Below are 17,267 nucleotides of genomic sequence, written 5' to 3'. Positions count from 1 at the left end.
TATCTAAAGGTTGTGCATTTAGTCAAACCAAGCTGTCTAGACAGCAGCCCAAACAATAAATACCAGGATTTTTCTGAGGCATAAACCTAGCCTTTGCTCCCCCCCACAGCTCTGTAACAAAATTGTGTTCCTGGTGAGCTTTGTGGGGAACCGTGGGACCTTCACTCGTGGCTACAGGGCGGTCATCATGGACATGGCTTTTCTCTACCACGTGGCTTATGTCCTGGTCTGCATGCTGGGCCTCTGTGTGCACGAGTTCTTCTACAGCTTCCTGGTAAGTACGTGCTGCTGTGGAGGGGAAAACTTTGCAAAAATAGAAAATACCGTTACCCTGCAGCTGTCTTCAATTTCTTCCTGACAATCAAGCCAAATCATGTGTATTTTTAGCATGCCGTTGTGTTGCTGCCCCTTAGGAGCTGCTGTTTTTATTAGAACCTGTTTCTGTTAGGACTTATTTTATCTGTTTTAGAGCTGAAAGTTTGTTCCTTTCTTCTCAGACAGTCATCACCCAGCCCACTCCTTTTTCTCAGCTTTCTCCATATTCTGTGTCCAACGTTCCTGTGCCTTCTGTCAGTCCTAACATTTCGGGGGCATTTGTCCAGGGGTGTGTGCATCACACCTGTACCAAAGGATCCCATTCCTCATCCCCAATACATTTTTAACAAATTACTTAGAAATGGGGATGGAATGCCTTTGGTGTAGCAGGAAGATTCATCACTTGAAATGTTTCTCACTTCATTTTCTTTTGTTGCCATTTTCCAGATGGAATGCCTTTTAATAATGTGGTACAGGTGCAGTGAAAATGAATCACACAAAATTATGCTAAACTCTACTAACTGCTCCCTTCATGCTGAGGAGCAGTAAAAGGTGTTTCACTGCTCTTGTTTGCTAATCCTTTTGCTCTATAGTGGAACATGTGAAACTTGTAGGGACACTAACTAAATTGTGGTCATTACCTTTCCTGTCTTTTTTCTCAGCTTCCTGAATAGTGGTGAACTCCCAGCATTTCAAAGATGTGTTAAGCACACTAAAATTTTCAGGACTTCAGTGCTAACTCAGGTAGAGTTCCTGTTGAAGTCAGACTTTCCAGATTTTGACACTAAAGTCTGCTTCAAAGTTTGGGAAGATTTCTAAGGAGCCAAGATTGTGGCTGTAGGTGCAGAACCCTCTTGAAATGGATGTAACTCTCTAGCTTGCAAAATGCACAAGTTATTTGATGTTCTTTCAATGATCTCTGTTTGAAAATACTTTGCAAAGTGTCAAGCAGCTTAAGAAACATTTTACTGTACTGTACATGTACTTACTTTTTTTCAGTGACTGCTATTGACCAATGTCTATCATTCATGGACTTTATTCACATACTCAGGTTGCTTCCAGGTGCTCCCTCAGTAGTGGATGTAGTCTAAACTCTAATATTAGTTCATAACTGTCTCCCCTCTTTCTTTATTATTAATTATTTTTCAAGGCTGTCGATTTCAGATCTTATAAATTGTGGCTAATACCTTCTTCTGTGGAACATTTTGATAAATCATAGTGTGAAACTTTATATCTGTAATCTGAGTGTTTTGAAGTAGAAATACATACATTATAGATAAGGTCCAAAGCACTATAGAACATCAAGAAAATTTTAGGAGGAAAAAATTAAAGGTTCTTGCAAAGCTCCTGTCACATTTAATTGCTGATTTAGGCTTTTGACATTTAAAGCTATATTATCTTAATATATATTTTTCTTTACATTTAAATACCAGGAAACCATATAATGCAGGGCAGAGAAGAAGTTTCTAGTCTTATCCAAACAGTGTCATGAATTTAATTTTGTCCTAAGAAGAGGTGGCCCCAATCCTTAAACATGTGACATTTACACGGTGCCATGACCTCTAAGAAAGTTTACAAATATGTAAACACTTCCATGAGTGTATTTTTGAGTTGCAGCCTGTGCATGTTTGTCAGATGAGAGACAACATGAAACATTATTTTGTGGATATATATCCATAGTATGAACACACTGTTTAAATTTTAATCTAGCCTGGTTTTAAATATGGGGAAACAACAGATCTTGATGGTAGGTGTTGTCCATCTCTGAATCAGGCTCAAATATATTTTGTGGATTTTGCTATAAATAATTTTAAAATGTAAAGTTCTGTGCTAGATTTCCTCCTCCATAAGCATGACCAGCTCTCACTGAGATCAATGTGAGTTTATGAAGCTGAGAATGTAGAACATGGCTCGATGCATGTTTCAATAGTTCACATTGTTTTCCTATGTAGCATCTCTATATTGCCTCATTTGTATTCATTTTTCCTCTACTCTCTGCCTTCCCCAGCTGTTTGATCTGGTGTACAGGGAGGAGACATTGCTAAATGTGATAAAAAGTGTTACCAGGAATGGCCGTTCAATTATCCTCACTGCAGTGCTTGCTCTCATCCTGGTTTATCTCTTCTCCATCATTGGCTTCCTCTTCCTGAAGGATGACTTTATCATGGAGGTTGACAGGTTGAAAATCAGGACCCCTGCTGCAGGTATTGTTTTTTATATTAAAATTTGCTTCCAATGTATCCCTTTTTCTGTCTGCCTAACCTAACTTTTCATCTAAGGACATCAAATTTCTTTATTTGTGCCTGCATGAGAGCAGAACTGATTCCATATACCTTAGAACTCAATTAAGTCTCTGTGTAAAATTTAATGTGTATAGGGGTGTTTTAGTCTGGGCTTATTTGTTGAAATGCTAAAATCTAACACATTTGATTTATTATGCTTGCTTCACAAACTTGTGATAACATTAAAAAAAAAAATTGTATTTCCTAAATATCTTCCTAAGTGAAAAGCAGCTCCAAGTGGATTGTATTGGTTCTCATCCCACATTAAAAGCAGCTCACAGTAATTTCTATGTACTCAGTAATTTCTATGTACTGTATGAGGCATGTGATCTTAACATGTTCATTGGCTGTATTAATTTCATTGCTTTTTAAGCTTCATCCAGCAGAAATTTATTACAGAATTCACATTTCTACTGACAGTAGCATCTTTTAAATTCAGTGTGTTTTTCATGATCAGCATCCTTAGTGTATAACCCTGACTTCAGTAAAGTCATTGGGAGGTTGGGAACCAGTTTTAAGAAGGCCAGGATTTCAGCTTTCTGGAGGGAGAAAGTTTAGCAAAGTGAACAGAGAGTTACAAACTTGCTTTGCTAGGAAAGAGCCAGGTCTGGTCAGCTGAGGGCTTTGTGTGTGCTGCCAGCCAGCCTGCTGGGACACGGGCAGGGGAGGAACGACTGGCTGCAGAGCAGTACTTGAGAATAGCTGCTGATTAAATTCCTCGAGGCATGATTCTCCCAAATGCTCAGCTCTTCAGACCTGCACACAAGCACAGAACTGGTGGAACCCAGCTGGGGCTGTGTGCACTCAGTGTTTGCCAGTCTTTCCCTGAAGTTGTTTTTCCAGGATTTAAAGCTCACAAACAAGGCAAAGGTCATTCAAGACTCATGGGCCTGGCGTACTTCTGCAGCTGGTTCAAAACCATATAAAAAAAAGAAACCTGACAGATTTCTTTAACATACTATGGGATTTTTTAATTTTTTTAATTTATTTTTTCTGCCACTGATCATCCATTAGGGGCTAAATTTGCTTATATTTGACTTACCTTTCATTTTTGGGACAGAACTTTGGGTGTGAAGTTTCACTATGAAAGGCAGTGACCATTTTAATAAAAGAGGCTTCACACAGCTCTGGTCTGATCCAGGGCAGCAGCTCCTGTGTGTTTGTGTTGCTTCTGTTGAGTTCTTGGCAGATTTTTGTGGTGTGGGTATGTTCTTGCTGGCTTCATACATTGCCATTTCTGATCAAAAACTCATCAAGAAAATATGCTGACTGCATGTTGATGGAACATTATGCTTCCCAGGACAAGTGCTTTAAATTTTTTCTTTATAAAGTAGCAGAAAGAGTAAGTCAGAGTGCATGTTTTCTGCATTACACATACTGTCTTAGGCTGTTATTTTGTTGTACAGTTTTGCCTTCATTTTTTTCTCCTTAAACCTTTTTGTATCTCTAATTTGAAATGCAGAAAATTGTTGAAGGTGCACAAGAGAAAATTGGTTTGATAAAATCAAGCTGATGTACACATTTACCACTTTGGGAATGTTAAATTAGTGTTTTACACAAACCCATACATATTTACAAATGAGTACCAAACTGTGTTATAATCCTTGAAAACCCTTAAATATTCTACATTCAGGATAACTGAATGTCAGCTCGGTGTCCTTCTTGTCAGCTTTTGTGAATAATTTATCTAATGGTTTTTAAAACTGACATTATTTTCATATCTGACAGTTGTTTCTTGCTTTGAATATATTTTGTGCTCACCAGAAGCAGCCGCATTTGATGTAGATTCATTAATTTCAGGAGATGAAATGGGAATAGCTGTGATATACAGTAAATATAAAACTGTGTTTTTGTTCATTGTGATTGCTTTGAGCTGTTGAGGCAGAATCTTTCAAGGAGGGAGGAATTGCTGGTGTAATTTGTTCTGTTTTTCCTTCTTAACTCTCCAGCTCCTAGGAAATAATGATTTAAAACTTAACATCAATGTAGTGCCTGTCTTTTTGTCAACATCCTGCTTTTTCCACAGGTATTGGTGAAGTTCCCACTACAACTCTGACATCAATGATGGGAGCCTGTGCAAAGGAGAACTGTTCCACGAGCATCCCAGCTCTTAACCCAGGTCAGTACAGAACTTCCCTCAGACTAATGATCACTTAGAGCCGAGGGATCCCTGGAAATGTTCAAGGCCAGGTTGGACGGGGCTTGGAGCAGCCTGGGATAGTGGAAGGTGCCTCTACCCATGGCAGAGGGTTGGAATGAGATGATCTTTGAGGTCCCTTCCAACCCAGACCTGTGGTTCTGGGATTCTCTGATCTGTGTGCTGCTGTTGCAGGGACTTCTGCTGATGTGAGAAGTGACAGTGACTCTTGTGAGTCAGAAGTGCTCAACTTCTGCAAGGCTGGGAGCTTACTTGGCAGCTTTGCTGTTAATGGAAGTGCTTCCCACACCTGATTTCCAAGTGCACTGACATTAATTTTGTTATTAAAAGAGCTTGCTGAATCATTATGCTTGAATGTGCAGGTTGCTTCTTGCCAAGTGACTTAGCAGAGAGAAGCAGCTCGCTGCTTGTCTGCAGCATCCTCACCTGCACACACTGAGCACTGGTAGGTCCAGCTGGGGCCACAGAAATTCATTTTCATGGCATAGCGTATCTGTCAGCAAGCTTCTGTGTGTTTTTTCTATATGCATCTGGGCCAAGGCTGTAATGTAGCCAGAAGACCTTAGAACCCAGCTCCAGGCGCACATGTCTGTCTGTCTGTCTGTCTGTTCCCCTCTTTGCATGGGGCACAGCCTAGTTGAGTGGCTGGTGTTTCAGTGCAGGTCTTGTTTGGTTTGATGTGTTGTGGCCTTTGCAGTGGAGGTGTGTGCACAGTGGATGGTCTGCAGGCTCAAAGTATTTACTGCCACAGTTGCCTGTGGCTGCTGGGGGCTGAAAGTGAGGACATAAACTGTCCCTTACTGTGTACCAGTATCATGTTGTTTCATAAGCTTTATTCTCCCACTAATTTTTTGAGTTTTTAGGATCAAAGCCTTCAGGGAGAGGGCTATAAAAGCAGGCTTTTTCTCCCCAGCTGGTGTGTAAACAGGCCTCATAAACAACATGGGAAGCTGTCTGGCTAGATAGAGAAAACAGTCTAAGAGCTATTGGCAAAGCTGCTGCATTCAAAGAGTAATCAATCAGTCAAAAAGATGCAGTATGGCTTTTGCCAAGCTCTTTAAATGATAGAAATCTCACATTTCTCATTGTTTGGGTACTGCTCCTTTAAAATCAAACCATAATGAAAGAGGGCTGACAAAACATCTAAGTGCACTCTTACTTAATCTTGAAGAGATTTTATTTATCCTGTTCCATTAAATCCCACCAACATTCAGCAAGAGCAGTTTTGCTCACCTTAGCCACCTGGTCAAAAGAATTGTTCTACTTTCTGTCTTTTCTTGGGACAGATTTCCTCTCTGGCAAAAGTGTGAGTGTGGTGGAATGCAAAGGCATGAGATCACCATCCCTGGAAGTGTTCAAAAGCTGTGGGGATGGGGAACTTGGGGTGTGGTTTAGTGGAGGACATGGCACGGTTGGGTGAGTGGTTGCACTCGGTCTCAGAGGTCTCTTCCAGCTTTAATGGTGCTATGATTCTGTGAGATTTGGGGAGTTTCACATTGCAGCACCAGAGAAGTCCACAGCTGTGTGTGGGAGAGAGAAAATGTTCTCAGTGGCATCTCAGTCCCCAGTGAGACAGGAATTACACTGCTTTTCAGATCAGATCACTGCTGATCTTTGCTTCTGCTGGCACTCTGCTTCTTCCTTGGGTTTCACTGGTGGAGCCTTGCCCAGGCATTGCTCTTACTGGTGAGGGAGCTGCCTGGGAGGCAGTGTGCTGTGCTCCCCTCTCTGCAGCCTGCTGCTCACTCTGCTCTGGGCTGTCAGCATGAAAATACTTCATCTCATCTGCCTCAGAGTCTCCCTCTCTCCACTCCAAAGACATTTCCATAGCACTTCAGTCTGTGCCTGGTGAAGTCCCTGATCACTTATAGGAACTTCACATCCTACAGTACATACCTCCTCAGTCTCTGCAGCCCATAAAGACCTGTGCAGGAAAGGTGCACAGATACCTGTTTGTAAAATGGGACATTTCCAAAGAGCCATGCCACTGCCAGGCCTGGTCCTGCTCTGTGCAAGTTCTGCTGGATCCACGTGGGCACAGGTGTGTCTCACCTGATGGGCTTATGTGGCCCAGGGAGGGAGCTGGGGGCCATCAGATGAGGATTTTTGAAGTAAATCTCCCTATTATCCCTCCCCCTGCCCCATGATTAACATTGTGGGGCAGTCTTAGCCCTTAACCTGTTTTGCCTGCGAATTAAATTTAATCAGAAGACAGCCTGCCTAATGCTGTCCAGACCCTCACAAGCCACTTTCCAGGGTGAAACTGTTTGCAAATAACCCCCCTGAACCTGAATTAACATTAATATTGGGTCCTTAACAACAGTGCACTCTACAGATCCACTCCTTTCTTTCAAGTCTGGGCACTGCTGGTGCCTAGAGGGGCTGAGCCTGCACTGTGAATGCTGTTGGGCATTGAGAACAGACAGCTGAGGCAGAGCATGTGCCTGTAGGGGTGCCTGGCTCGCAGCTTGAAGGCAGCTCCACATCTGGGAGTGGAATAGAACAGCAAAAATGATGTCTGTACACTCCCCACAGCCTACATTGCCGCGCTAGAGGTTTCTGCCAACTCTGGGCTGTCTGGTTCTCTGGCAAAGATCTTGCAACCTGAGCTTGCTTTTCTGGCAGCTTTTCTGGCTGGGATGCTGATGTTCTGTGTTGCAAGATGTGCAAGGTGATGTAGCTTTTTCTCTGAAGCCTGGCTTGCTCTGAATTAGCATCTCAGTGGACAGGGAGAGTTGGGTGTTAGGGCTGCTGGTACATAATTCCCTCTTCAATTCTCAGCCCAGGATTATCCTCTGTGTTCACCAGAATCTGATCATCTGCTGCTTGCAGCACCTGAGTCCGGTCTTGTGAACAGAGAAAATATTGTAGTTGCCTAAAACAAATAGAAGCTGTGGCTTTTTTGAAGGCTTTTTATTTATTTTGTGGATGGTCTCCTTCTCAAGCAAAAAAAAAAAAAATGGAGCATTGTTTGAAAAGAGGGAATAATAGCAGGATACAACACCAAAGATTAGTTGGTATGAATAATATCACTGTGCTAGTAAAAAAAATCTAGGTATGACAGGATAAAAAAGGTTTTTTGTTTCAATCCTTTCAGTTTCAATATTTAAGCAGTTATTTTTAAATCCAGGATTATTTGTGGGAATAGTGTCTGTAATGACCATATAGTTTAACAGGGAAGTCTGTGCTGATGTCTGCTTTTGCTTTTCTTTTTGGTCAAAGCTCCTTCAGTAGGGAGTTGTTTCTCATTTAATTTGCCTGTGGAGCAGAAGCAGTGGTGGCAAAAGCAGCAGACACCAGCGCTGTCCTGCCCATCCCAGCCAGGATACACACACCACAGTCTGGGAGCCCAAATCCAAAATTAAATTTAAATCCAAATTACTTGTCTGCAATGTGAGTGCTTGCAGTCAATTCAATTTATCAGCGTCTATCTCAGTGGCCCAGATGTGGTGGTTTGGGGCTGTTAAATATGTGTATCAGTCAGCTCTCCCAGCAGGGTGCTGTTATTTATTAAACTCTGTTCCAATGAGTGCACGGAGCACAGCGAGTGTGAATCGCTGCCTCCTCCCAAGTGAGCGTGTCCCTGAGGGGGAAGGAAGGCAGGAGGGATGGCAGTCACAGCCCTGACCCTTCAGCCAAGGCAGCAGCACACAGGGAACAGCTCAAGCAGGGCTCTTCAAAGGGAGCCTGTGGAAGCAGTGAGTATGTGGTGGGAGGGACTCTGGCCAAGGTGAACCAAGTCCCCCTGGGGTTTGGTGTTCCAGCCCAGTTCCTCTGCACGTTCAAGTATCTCCTGTACAATAGTACCCTCTGTGGCTCAGCCAAAACCACACAGCAGCTCTGCAGCACAGATAAGAGCAGAATCCAAGTTTTCAGGCTGAGGCCAGGGAGAGCCTTTCATTTAATGTCTGTCAGACCTGTGCTTGGGCACGTGTGCTGGTGGAAAGATCACGGACAGACGAACTCGAACAAAAGCCAGCCCCTCCTTCATGGTTTGAAATTCTAACATGACTTGGCTTCTACATGAGTAGGTAGAGGAATGATTTCACAGGAAGACAATCCTTTTACAAATGTGCTTCTAATTCTCTTTTTATATTGCTTCTTGTCTATGCTGCATTTTAGGGGGCCCACTGGAAAGGCAGTGGGAGGACTGCAAGGAGAAGGGGTTCTCCCATGAGCAGAGATGGTGGCTCTGGGTCATTAACAGCTCTGGTGGGAGCCCTGCTTGTGATTTTCTCCATCTCTCTTCAGGCTAAGTGGGCCTGATGTGCCTAAGTATGTCACCAGCAGGGATGTGCACATGGGTGGGGATGATCAATGAGGTTCTGCATGAGAAATAACGAGAGGCAGATGTGTCTTGCAGTTGCTTTCTCAAACAGAATTGTGGCTTTGCTTGATGAGTGATTGTTTGATGCCGTGGTTCCTGTTTGCAGGTGAAGAAGAGGAGGATGGAATAGAAAGGACCTGTGACACCCTGCTCATGTGCATTGTGACCGTGTTGAACCAAGGCCTGCGCAATGGTGGTGGTGTGGGAGACGTGCTCAGAAAGCCTTCCAAAGATGTGAGTGTTTTGGCTCAGGAAATGCATTACTCCCTGTGCACCTCATGAATGCCAAAGTCAATTTTTCGAGGTTATAGACAGTGTTTGTATCTAGTCTGATCTCATGTCACACAGTTGACTAATCCGTGTGATTTTTAGATCCCAGATGGGATATTTAATGGGAAGAGCTAGGCTTAGTGTGATGATGATACTTGAAGAAAGGATTTCTAGGTGGTTGTTTACCACTTCTGGAAAAATGCAGAATATCATAACCTTCAAAGAGCTGCTAAGAAGTCAGCCCTGGGAGGCACATCTGCAGTGCTGTGCCCAGTCCTGGGCTCCTCAGCACAGCAGGGACATGGAGCTCCTGGACTGGGGCCAGTGGAGGCTGCAGAGATGATTCAGGGCCTGGAGCATCTGTGGCAGGGAAAGGCTGAGGGAGCTGGGGCTGTCCAGCCCGGAGAGGAGCCCCAGCTGAGAGGGGCCCTCAGCCCTGCGTGTCCCTGTGTGCAGGGAGGGCTCCGAGCAGGGCCCAGGCTCTGCTCCAGGGCCCAGCAATGGCACCAGAGGAACGGGCAGGGACTGAGGCCAGGAGGTTCCACCTGGGCATTTTAGTTTATATTCAGCATGGCACCTGCCCTGGAATAGGTCCTGTTGTTTACTTGTACTGAACCAGCATGAAGATCAAACCAGAATTTAATCTGTTGTGGCATATTTTCTCCTCCAGAAGTTTCCTCAAAAATGTGGTTCATTTAAGGACTTCCCTTAATCTTTGGGTGGTTTCATGCATTTTTATTTAGGTTCAAAAAGAACATTACAAATAAAGGCAATCTAGCAGCACTTTGCTTGATGAGCCACACCATACATGTTATAAACAAATTCAGGATAAAGGATCTCAGCAGGGCTTGCAAGAGTCCAGAGACAGCTGAGATCTGCATGGAAGAGCTCCCTGTGCTGATTTTAGCAGTCTATATCCTGTCTCACAGACTGGGAGGTTCTGCAGGAGCCAAAATTTATCCCCAGTGGAGTCTGTAAGCACTTACAGACTTTGAAAGTGACCCTTTGAAATTGACCCTTGCCACTTAGCAGCTCTTTAATGCTAATTATATTGAGGCACTCCATAAAGGGTAGTGCTATTAGTGCTATTATTCCCATGAATGTGTGGGAATTGGAGCAATTGGGTGACTTCAGGTTTCTATCATGGTGAAGAAAAGGACTTGGGTAGTCCCTCCCTAGTCCTGTGAGTAAGGCTAGCAGAGTTTGGCATATGAAAAGAAAGAACTGTAGCTTTGCTTGAGCTAATGTGAAAATGTTGTTTAATGTTTTAGATTTGTGCTATTTTTATACCTTATTGCAACCTTGCTATTGCAGGAGCCTTTGTTTGCTGCACGAGTTGTTTATGATCTTCTGTTTTACTTCATTGTCATCATTATTGTTCTCAACCTGATCTTTGGAGTCATCATTGATACATTTGCTGATCTCAGGAGTGAAAAGCAGAAAAAGGAGGAGATACTAAAGACTACCTGTTTTATCTGTGGTAGGTGTTACTGATCTCTTCAGATATTTGAGGGTGAAAGGAGTGAAAATGAACTATAACTCAATAAATAAAGCTTGGACCCCAGGCGTGGTTATCTTTTACAAGGAAAAATTCCAGAGGCTGATTCCAAATTTATTCCCTCTCAGTAGGAGACAGATTTGGTTTGTGAATTAAAAGCCAGCTTTGCTTAGAGGTGGCTTCACAGTCTCCACCCAGACTCCGAGGCAGAAGAGCTGTGTCTCACGCTTGCAGCATCACCACTAATGGAGATGGGGCAGCTGCTGACTCTGTTTCTCAGGGCTTGCTGTAGATGAAAGTGCAGCTTCTGTTTCACAGCACAGGGCATTCCAGAGGGGGAGCATCAGCAAGAGCTGCCCATTTCAGAAGGTGATATGAAGCAGGGAACCAAAGAGTTTGGTGGAAACCATCCCCACGCTTATTTTGAAATGCACTCACAAAGAGGGACAGGCCTTCACTCCCTGGGGGACTTCACAGACACCTGCTTTTTTGTAGACTGGGTGCTGTTTCCATGGTGGTTGTACTGACAGGGATGAATGCTGTGCAGAGCACTACTTGTCTTTAGTGTCTGTGGACAAGAAAACCCAGGCAGGCAAACATTGGTGATTCCTTCCTCACTTCTGGTATTCTTCAGAGATCTGAACCATTACAGGGAAAAATAAAAAATAATTCCTATGACTACAGCTCTGTAAAGACTGTGTGACAACAGAGCTGCAGGGACTTACCCTCTCTGCCAGGTTTAAGCCCACAGAAAATCTCACTGAAGCTTAAGTGGGACTCATAAAGTTTGATGCTAAAAGTGTGCATAAATCTTTGAGAGATCAGGGCCTGGACTGCACACTATGTGCTTCCCAGTATACATCTAGAAAGAGCCAGAGCCAACACTTGTAAAACACTTTATGGCCCTCAGCATAGAAGGCTCTGTTAAACTGTAACATATTTATTATATTGTTATTGTTATTAAGAGGAAATGCCACAAAAGAGAATAAATGCTGCGTTGAAAGACTTCTGTCAGGAATGCCTTCTGGCCTGGTATTTCTTGCTAGGCAGTTATGGCTTTTAAATTAAGATCTTTCAAATTTATGATCCTTTAAATTAAGTTAGGTTCCCTTCTCTAACATATTTAACAGATTTGCGTATTTTTATGTTGAAGTTTATTTTTTGGCTTTATGTTCTTCTCGTTTTGCAGGACTGGAGAGAGACAAATTTGATAACAAGACCGTTTCGTTTGAGGAGCATATAAAGGCAGAACACAACATGTGGCATTATTTGTACTTTATAGTTCTTGTCAAAGTTAAAGATCCAACTGAATACACTGGCCCGGAGAGCTACGTGGCACAGATGATTGTGGTGAGTCAATTTGGGCAAGTGCTTTATGCAACTGAGAGATGCTCCTTGCAGCTAGGGCAGAGAATATCTTTCGTTTCCTCTCTCTCTGAACAATAGGAGGTATCGATCTGTATTTTTAAAGATCTTTTCACGTCTTAGTCTGCAACAAAACCCGGCCTTAAACATAATGAAAAAGATGAAGGTGCAGGCCTCAGTCTCCAGTTTGGCGTCAGTGCTCTCATGCTCTGTGGGTTCTGCTGCCTCATTAGGTAGAGCTGGGGCAGGAGAGCATGCATCATAACATCTGCTGCTGCTCCAGCTTTGTCCAGTGTCTCTGGGCTGCTGTCCAGAAAAATAACATCTCCTGCTGCACACTGAAACGCGGGGTCAGTGCTCAGGGCTGGTGCTTCTCTCCTATGGCTGCTCTGAACATGCTAGTGAAAAAACCAAACAGAGCAGCCACAGGGATTTGAAGAGCCACAGAAACTGCCTTGTGAAGCAGGGAGAGTACTTGGATTCAGAGAGGGAAATGTGATGATGCTGGGCCAGAGAGGTGTTCCATTACAGTTTGTTTCCAGCCCGCTGCCGAAGAGGGTTCGTTCTGCTCAGTGACAGGAGTGGATTATCAAGCCTGGCTTGGGGCTTAATTTTTGAGGAATTCTGCCTGCCTGCTGGGCTATTCTGATGCAGCATTTTCTTCCTGCGGACTTGCTGGCAGGTATTGCAGTGCTCAGGGCTGTGCCAGGCTCTGTGGTTGCAGAGCTGGCATATGTCTGAATCCCGGAGGAGGCTGTAACCAACGCGCATCAGACTTTGCTGTTTCTGCACTTCTGCAGCCACATTTCTTATCAAGACTATCTCCCTTCTATCCCTCATCAAGCCTTTGGCTGGACATAGTACCCAGCCTCATTACTGAGGTGCTGGGTGGCCTTTTACTCCCCAGTTTAGCCAAGGGGAAGATTCGTCTCCTTTCACTTCAGCTGTCAGGTCAGGCACCAGGTTTCAATCGATCCCAGCTCCTTTCTGCCTTGACAGTGCAGAAAGCTGGGTTATTTATTCTGCCTTCAGATGGGTGTCCAGGATAGCTGGGCTGACTCACCTTTCTCACTCTATTGAGAGCCCAAATGGTTAGTTTAGACAAGATGCCTAATTGGGAGCAGGCTAAAATTAGAGCTGACTGCCGTGCACTGCACAGGCTTATGCAGGGCTTACCTGGAAGAACTCACATTAGTGGAAATGGTGGTGTTTAGACAGGAGTGTATGCTTGATTGCTGCAGTTAAATTGAGCTTTTGTAAGTGCTGTTGCCACTAGAAGGGAAGGTGCTGTGGCAGGTGAGGGAAATCAGCGCTCAGGTGCAGAGGAACAGCCTATTTCCTTCAATTTTGAACCATCAGTCTCATTGCCCAGCTCAGTGTTTATGCTGTAGGCAGTGATGGATCTGCACTTCTGCAGTTTGGTGGGTGAGGTAGAAAACCTAAAACAAATCCTTGTAGACTCTGTTGCATTACAAGAAATTATTCATAGTGGCAAGTTGTCCTGTTACCCGTGGAAATATTTTAGCTTATGTCAGAAATACATTTTAATTTCTGGAACCAGACTCTGGGGCCTGTCTCATTTGTTCATTCCTCCTCTTCCTCTCCCTGCAATATTTGTAGGGTTTTAAAAGTTTGTGGTATGTATGTTAAGTATGAATGTTTAATTCCAAGAGATGCATTAATATTCATAATAAGTATATTAATCCTGTGGCAGCAGTGGTTTGACTTTTCTGATGTGTAATTCACTAATGTATTTTACTTCTGCATTAATGGCTGGAACTCCTTTTTGAATATCTAAAACAGAAAAGCACCAAAAACTCACGTGACCCCAAGCACTGCACTGATTTCTCAAAGCCCTTGTTCCTCCAAGGCAGAAGGCTGGTAGTTTAAGTGGTTAGTAGTAATCCAGATTGTGGGATTATTAAATTTCCTTTTTCCAGTTAAAGGTTATTTTGGATGCTGGAGAGGTACCTATGGATCAAGAAATGTAAAGCTTATGTGGGATGAAAGTATAAAGGGCAGAGTGGGAGAAAAAAGAGAAATAAATGGTTGTACAAACTACAAGTGTCTGGTATGGGATTAGTAGTTGTGTCTTTGTGTAGTTTAAATTCCTAGTATGAAATCCAGGGAAGATGTGCTGCATAGCAAAAGCAATTGGCACTTCTTAAGTGAACAAGAAAAGGACACTTTCTCTTGGAGCCAGAGGATTTACTGTGTGTCACATGCATCAAGGAATACTAAGAAATTAAAGAAAATAATCTGACTGCAGGAATGGAGGATGATATTTGACTGGAGGAAGAGATTTAGAGATACAACTTTGCTTAGGACCAAAAGAAGAGTCAAAAGGAAAACTCTCAGAGGCAGTTTTGCAGCTGTCAGACATATGAGCTGCTGTAGCAAATGTGTTTGGAGTGTCCCAAACACAGCCTGATAATAATGAATTACATCACAGGCACGTGAGATGTGCTGCATTCCATGCACTAATTAAGCCTGAGCATGGCCTTTGTCAAGACAGATAAGCTGATTCAGACTCTGTGACAACCTGAAAGCTGTGTGACCATCCTTGTGATGCTGGGAGAGGTGACCAAGTCCCAGGTGGGACAGCACATGCTGGTTAGGATGTGGCAGAAAAGAGACTTGAAATTAACTTTTCACAAGGGACTTGCCAATGGAATTAGCTCATTGATGAAAAAGGCTTGTTGGGGGTGTATGGGATTGCAGGAAATATTTATAAATATGGGTGGTTGGGATAGCAGGGCAGTCTCAGGACCTCTTTGAAAAGGACAAGGTGGAATGAGATTTTATATTTCATACTATACAGAATATGGCTGAAAAAACTCTGTGACTCATACTCCTGGAAGAGCTCTCTTCATTGTAATTGTTTTTGTTATGATCAGGAATACCTTCTGTGGCTGCTTCTGTAGCTTTAATGGGTTCTGTGGAATTTAATGGAATTCTGTGTTTTCACAGCCAAATCACTTAAGGAGAACTCATACCCAAATCCAGTCTTCAAGTCCTTCAATACACATAGGTCAAAATTTTGGAATATGCTGCAGTACCTTTAATAGAAAGTAGAGTTTAGCTCCAAGTATCATCCTCACTGTCCCTACAACTGCAGTAAGGAACCAGTTATCATTTGCATTTGCCTACCCCTGTCTTACAAAGCATTGCAAAAGTAACAATGATCAGTATTAATTAAACACCAGGGAAAGCAGCTACAATTTCTGATAGTCCTTTTCTCTATTGCCCACCCTCGTCACAGCCCAAAAATATGACTGTCTACTTTGTATCATTTGTCCAGCAAACAGTGCAGCATCTGGTTGGAAAGGTTTGCTGATAGCACAACAGATAAAAAAGCCAGGAAGTCTGTTTCTTGATTTGGAATGTTATTTGAAAGGCTGGATGCCAGAATGATGGGAATTATTTGCACATCATTGATCACCTCTCCAGTTTTTCAGTCAAGAAGGGGAAAGAAACATGTGGGTGATGTTGTACATACCCCTCACTCAAATGCAAGATTCTTGCAGACTTCTAAGTTCACTCGTATTTCTGTTCCAGGGCTGGTTTGCTCCAAGGTATTCCCATTATCTGGCATGTCTCTGGCCTCAGATGACCTTGGGGTAGAGCACTTCTTTTGCTTTCTTGCTCTGGAGTGTGGACATTGTCTCTGCAAACTCCTGGTGTTCCCTGTGATTTTGGTTTTCCCAGAAGCTCTGTGTTTGCTTCAGGGCTTAGCATACTGCTCTGAGCAGTGACTGAAGTAGTCGGGACCTATGCAGCCTTCATTAAGTAAGGTATTAATTTTTCTGGGATTTTTCTTTTTAGAAAAAAGCGTCAAGCATAAAATGTATTCTAAAGGAGAACACAGTTTATACACCTCGAGCTTCATGGAGATGTTGGTGGGAATAAAGCACTTCAGCTCTTCCAGTGCTGCCCTTTCTTCTTGCACACTATCTTTTATGAGCTTTTGGGTAAAATATTAATGAATATTAAAGCAGGGCAGTAGGTTTTATTATCTGTTTGCTCTCCAGGCCTCTTTTATGAAGTCAGACAAGTATTATACAATATCTGAAGAGACAGAAACTTTGAAAAGCTGGCTGGATGCCTTGTGTTTGCACTGAAAACCTGCATGAATGATTCCCCTATTGAATTTTCATTCCTGTAGAAAAACCCTGTTTATCTGACCCATTTGACCAGAAACACCATCCCTAGCAAAGCCAGAGATGCACATAACATGAATTACATTGATACAGCAATCTTTGAATGTTCCTTGTGTCCATTTGTCAGAGGAGACAGTTTAATGTGATAACTGGAATAATGAAGGTTAATGTCCAAACTTTTATACTTCTCTTTTCAGAGGTGTAATTTGTACACACATATTTCACCCAAGCTTTGGTAGCTGTAAATAGATATATGGAGGTTAAAAAAAAAGGACATGATTAGTTACTGAATTTTTTGCAGCTCAACAGAGATATGAATTAGCCTATGATTTGTACCTCCATTCATTTGCAAAAGTAAAAAGGCTATTGGCTTAGCAATTAAATTAGTTATTTTTCCCTTTGAAAGAATGAAAGACTTCAGCAAATTAAGCCCTGGAACTTTCATTCTCACGTGCTCTGTCCACAGTTCTTAGCAAGTTTCGTAATGGCTTTTATCAGCATTAGTGCTACCTGTCATAACTACATAATTACAGCACCTAATTATATTATTACTTATTTACCCTAGTTATGTAATTGGATGTAATTGTGCAATTATGTAACTCTTCAGTCAGCTGAAAAATGCTCTAAAACCAGCCTATGCTCCTAAGAGTAAAGGATACTGCGATGGATTGGACATCTCTCTAAAGCAAGGCAATCTTTGCGGGGAAATTACAGGTTCTTTTCTCCATTATGGTCATTGGGACCATGAACCTTTTATTCCCATCAGTGTGGCAGGGAGGAAGCAGTACAGATAGGTTGAGCAACACCAGTCTGAAATTCTGAACAATTGTCTTCTGATTCAGTTCTTTGAAAAGCACTTATGGCACACAGCAATGACCTGGCATTGGCCATG

At 42.9% G+C, this 17,267-nt stretch overlaps 1 protein-coding gene across 6 annotated transcripts in view; it reads left to right on the top strand.

The window, feature by feature from the left end:
* The window catches only part of ITPR2 (inositol 1,4,5-trisphosphate receptor type 2), a 248,316-nt gene that overhangs the window by 213,667 nt on the left and 17,382 nt on the right, over positions 1-17,267 (top strand). For all 6 annotated transcript variants that reach the window (XM_074539167.1, XM_074539170.1, XM_074539169.1 and 3 more), the window contains 6 exons: positions 110-274; positions 2,324-2,519; positions 4,624-4,716; positions 9,189-9,316; positions 10,667-10,832; positions 12,040-12,200. In XM_074539167.1, the coding sequence (XP_074395268.1) occupies positions 110-274; positions 2,324-2,519; positions 4,624-4,716; positions 9,189-9,316; positions 10,667-10,832; positions 12,040-12,200 (909 nt within the window). The remainder of the gene's footprint in view (positions 1-109; positions 275-2,323; positions 2,520-4,623; positions 4,717-9,188; positions 9,317-10,666; positions 10,833-12,039; positions 12,201-17,267) is intronic.

The sequence above is a fragment of the Zonotrichia albicollis genome, chromosome 4 (genome assembly GCF_047830755.1).
Source record: "Zonotrichia albicollis isolate bZonAlb1 chromosome 4, bZonAlb1.hap1, whole genome shotgun sequence".
In the NCBI taxonomy this organism is placed as follows: Eukaryota; Metazoa; Chordata; class Aves; order Passeriformes; family Passerellidae; genus Zonotrichia; species Zonotrichia albicollis.
This window is presented reverse-complemented; position numbering and strand designations above follow the sequence as displayed.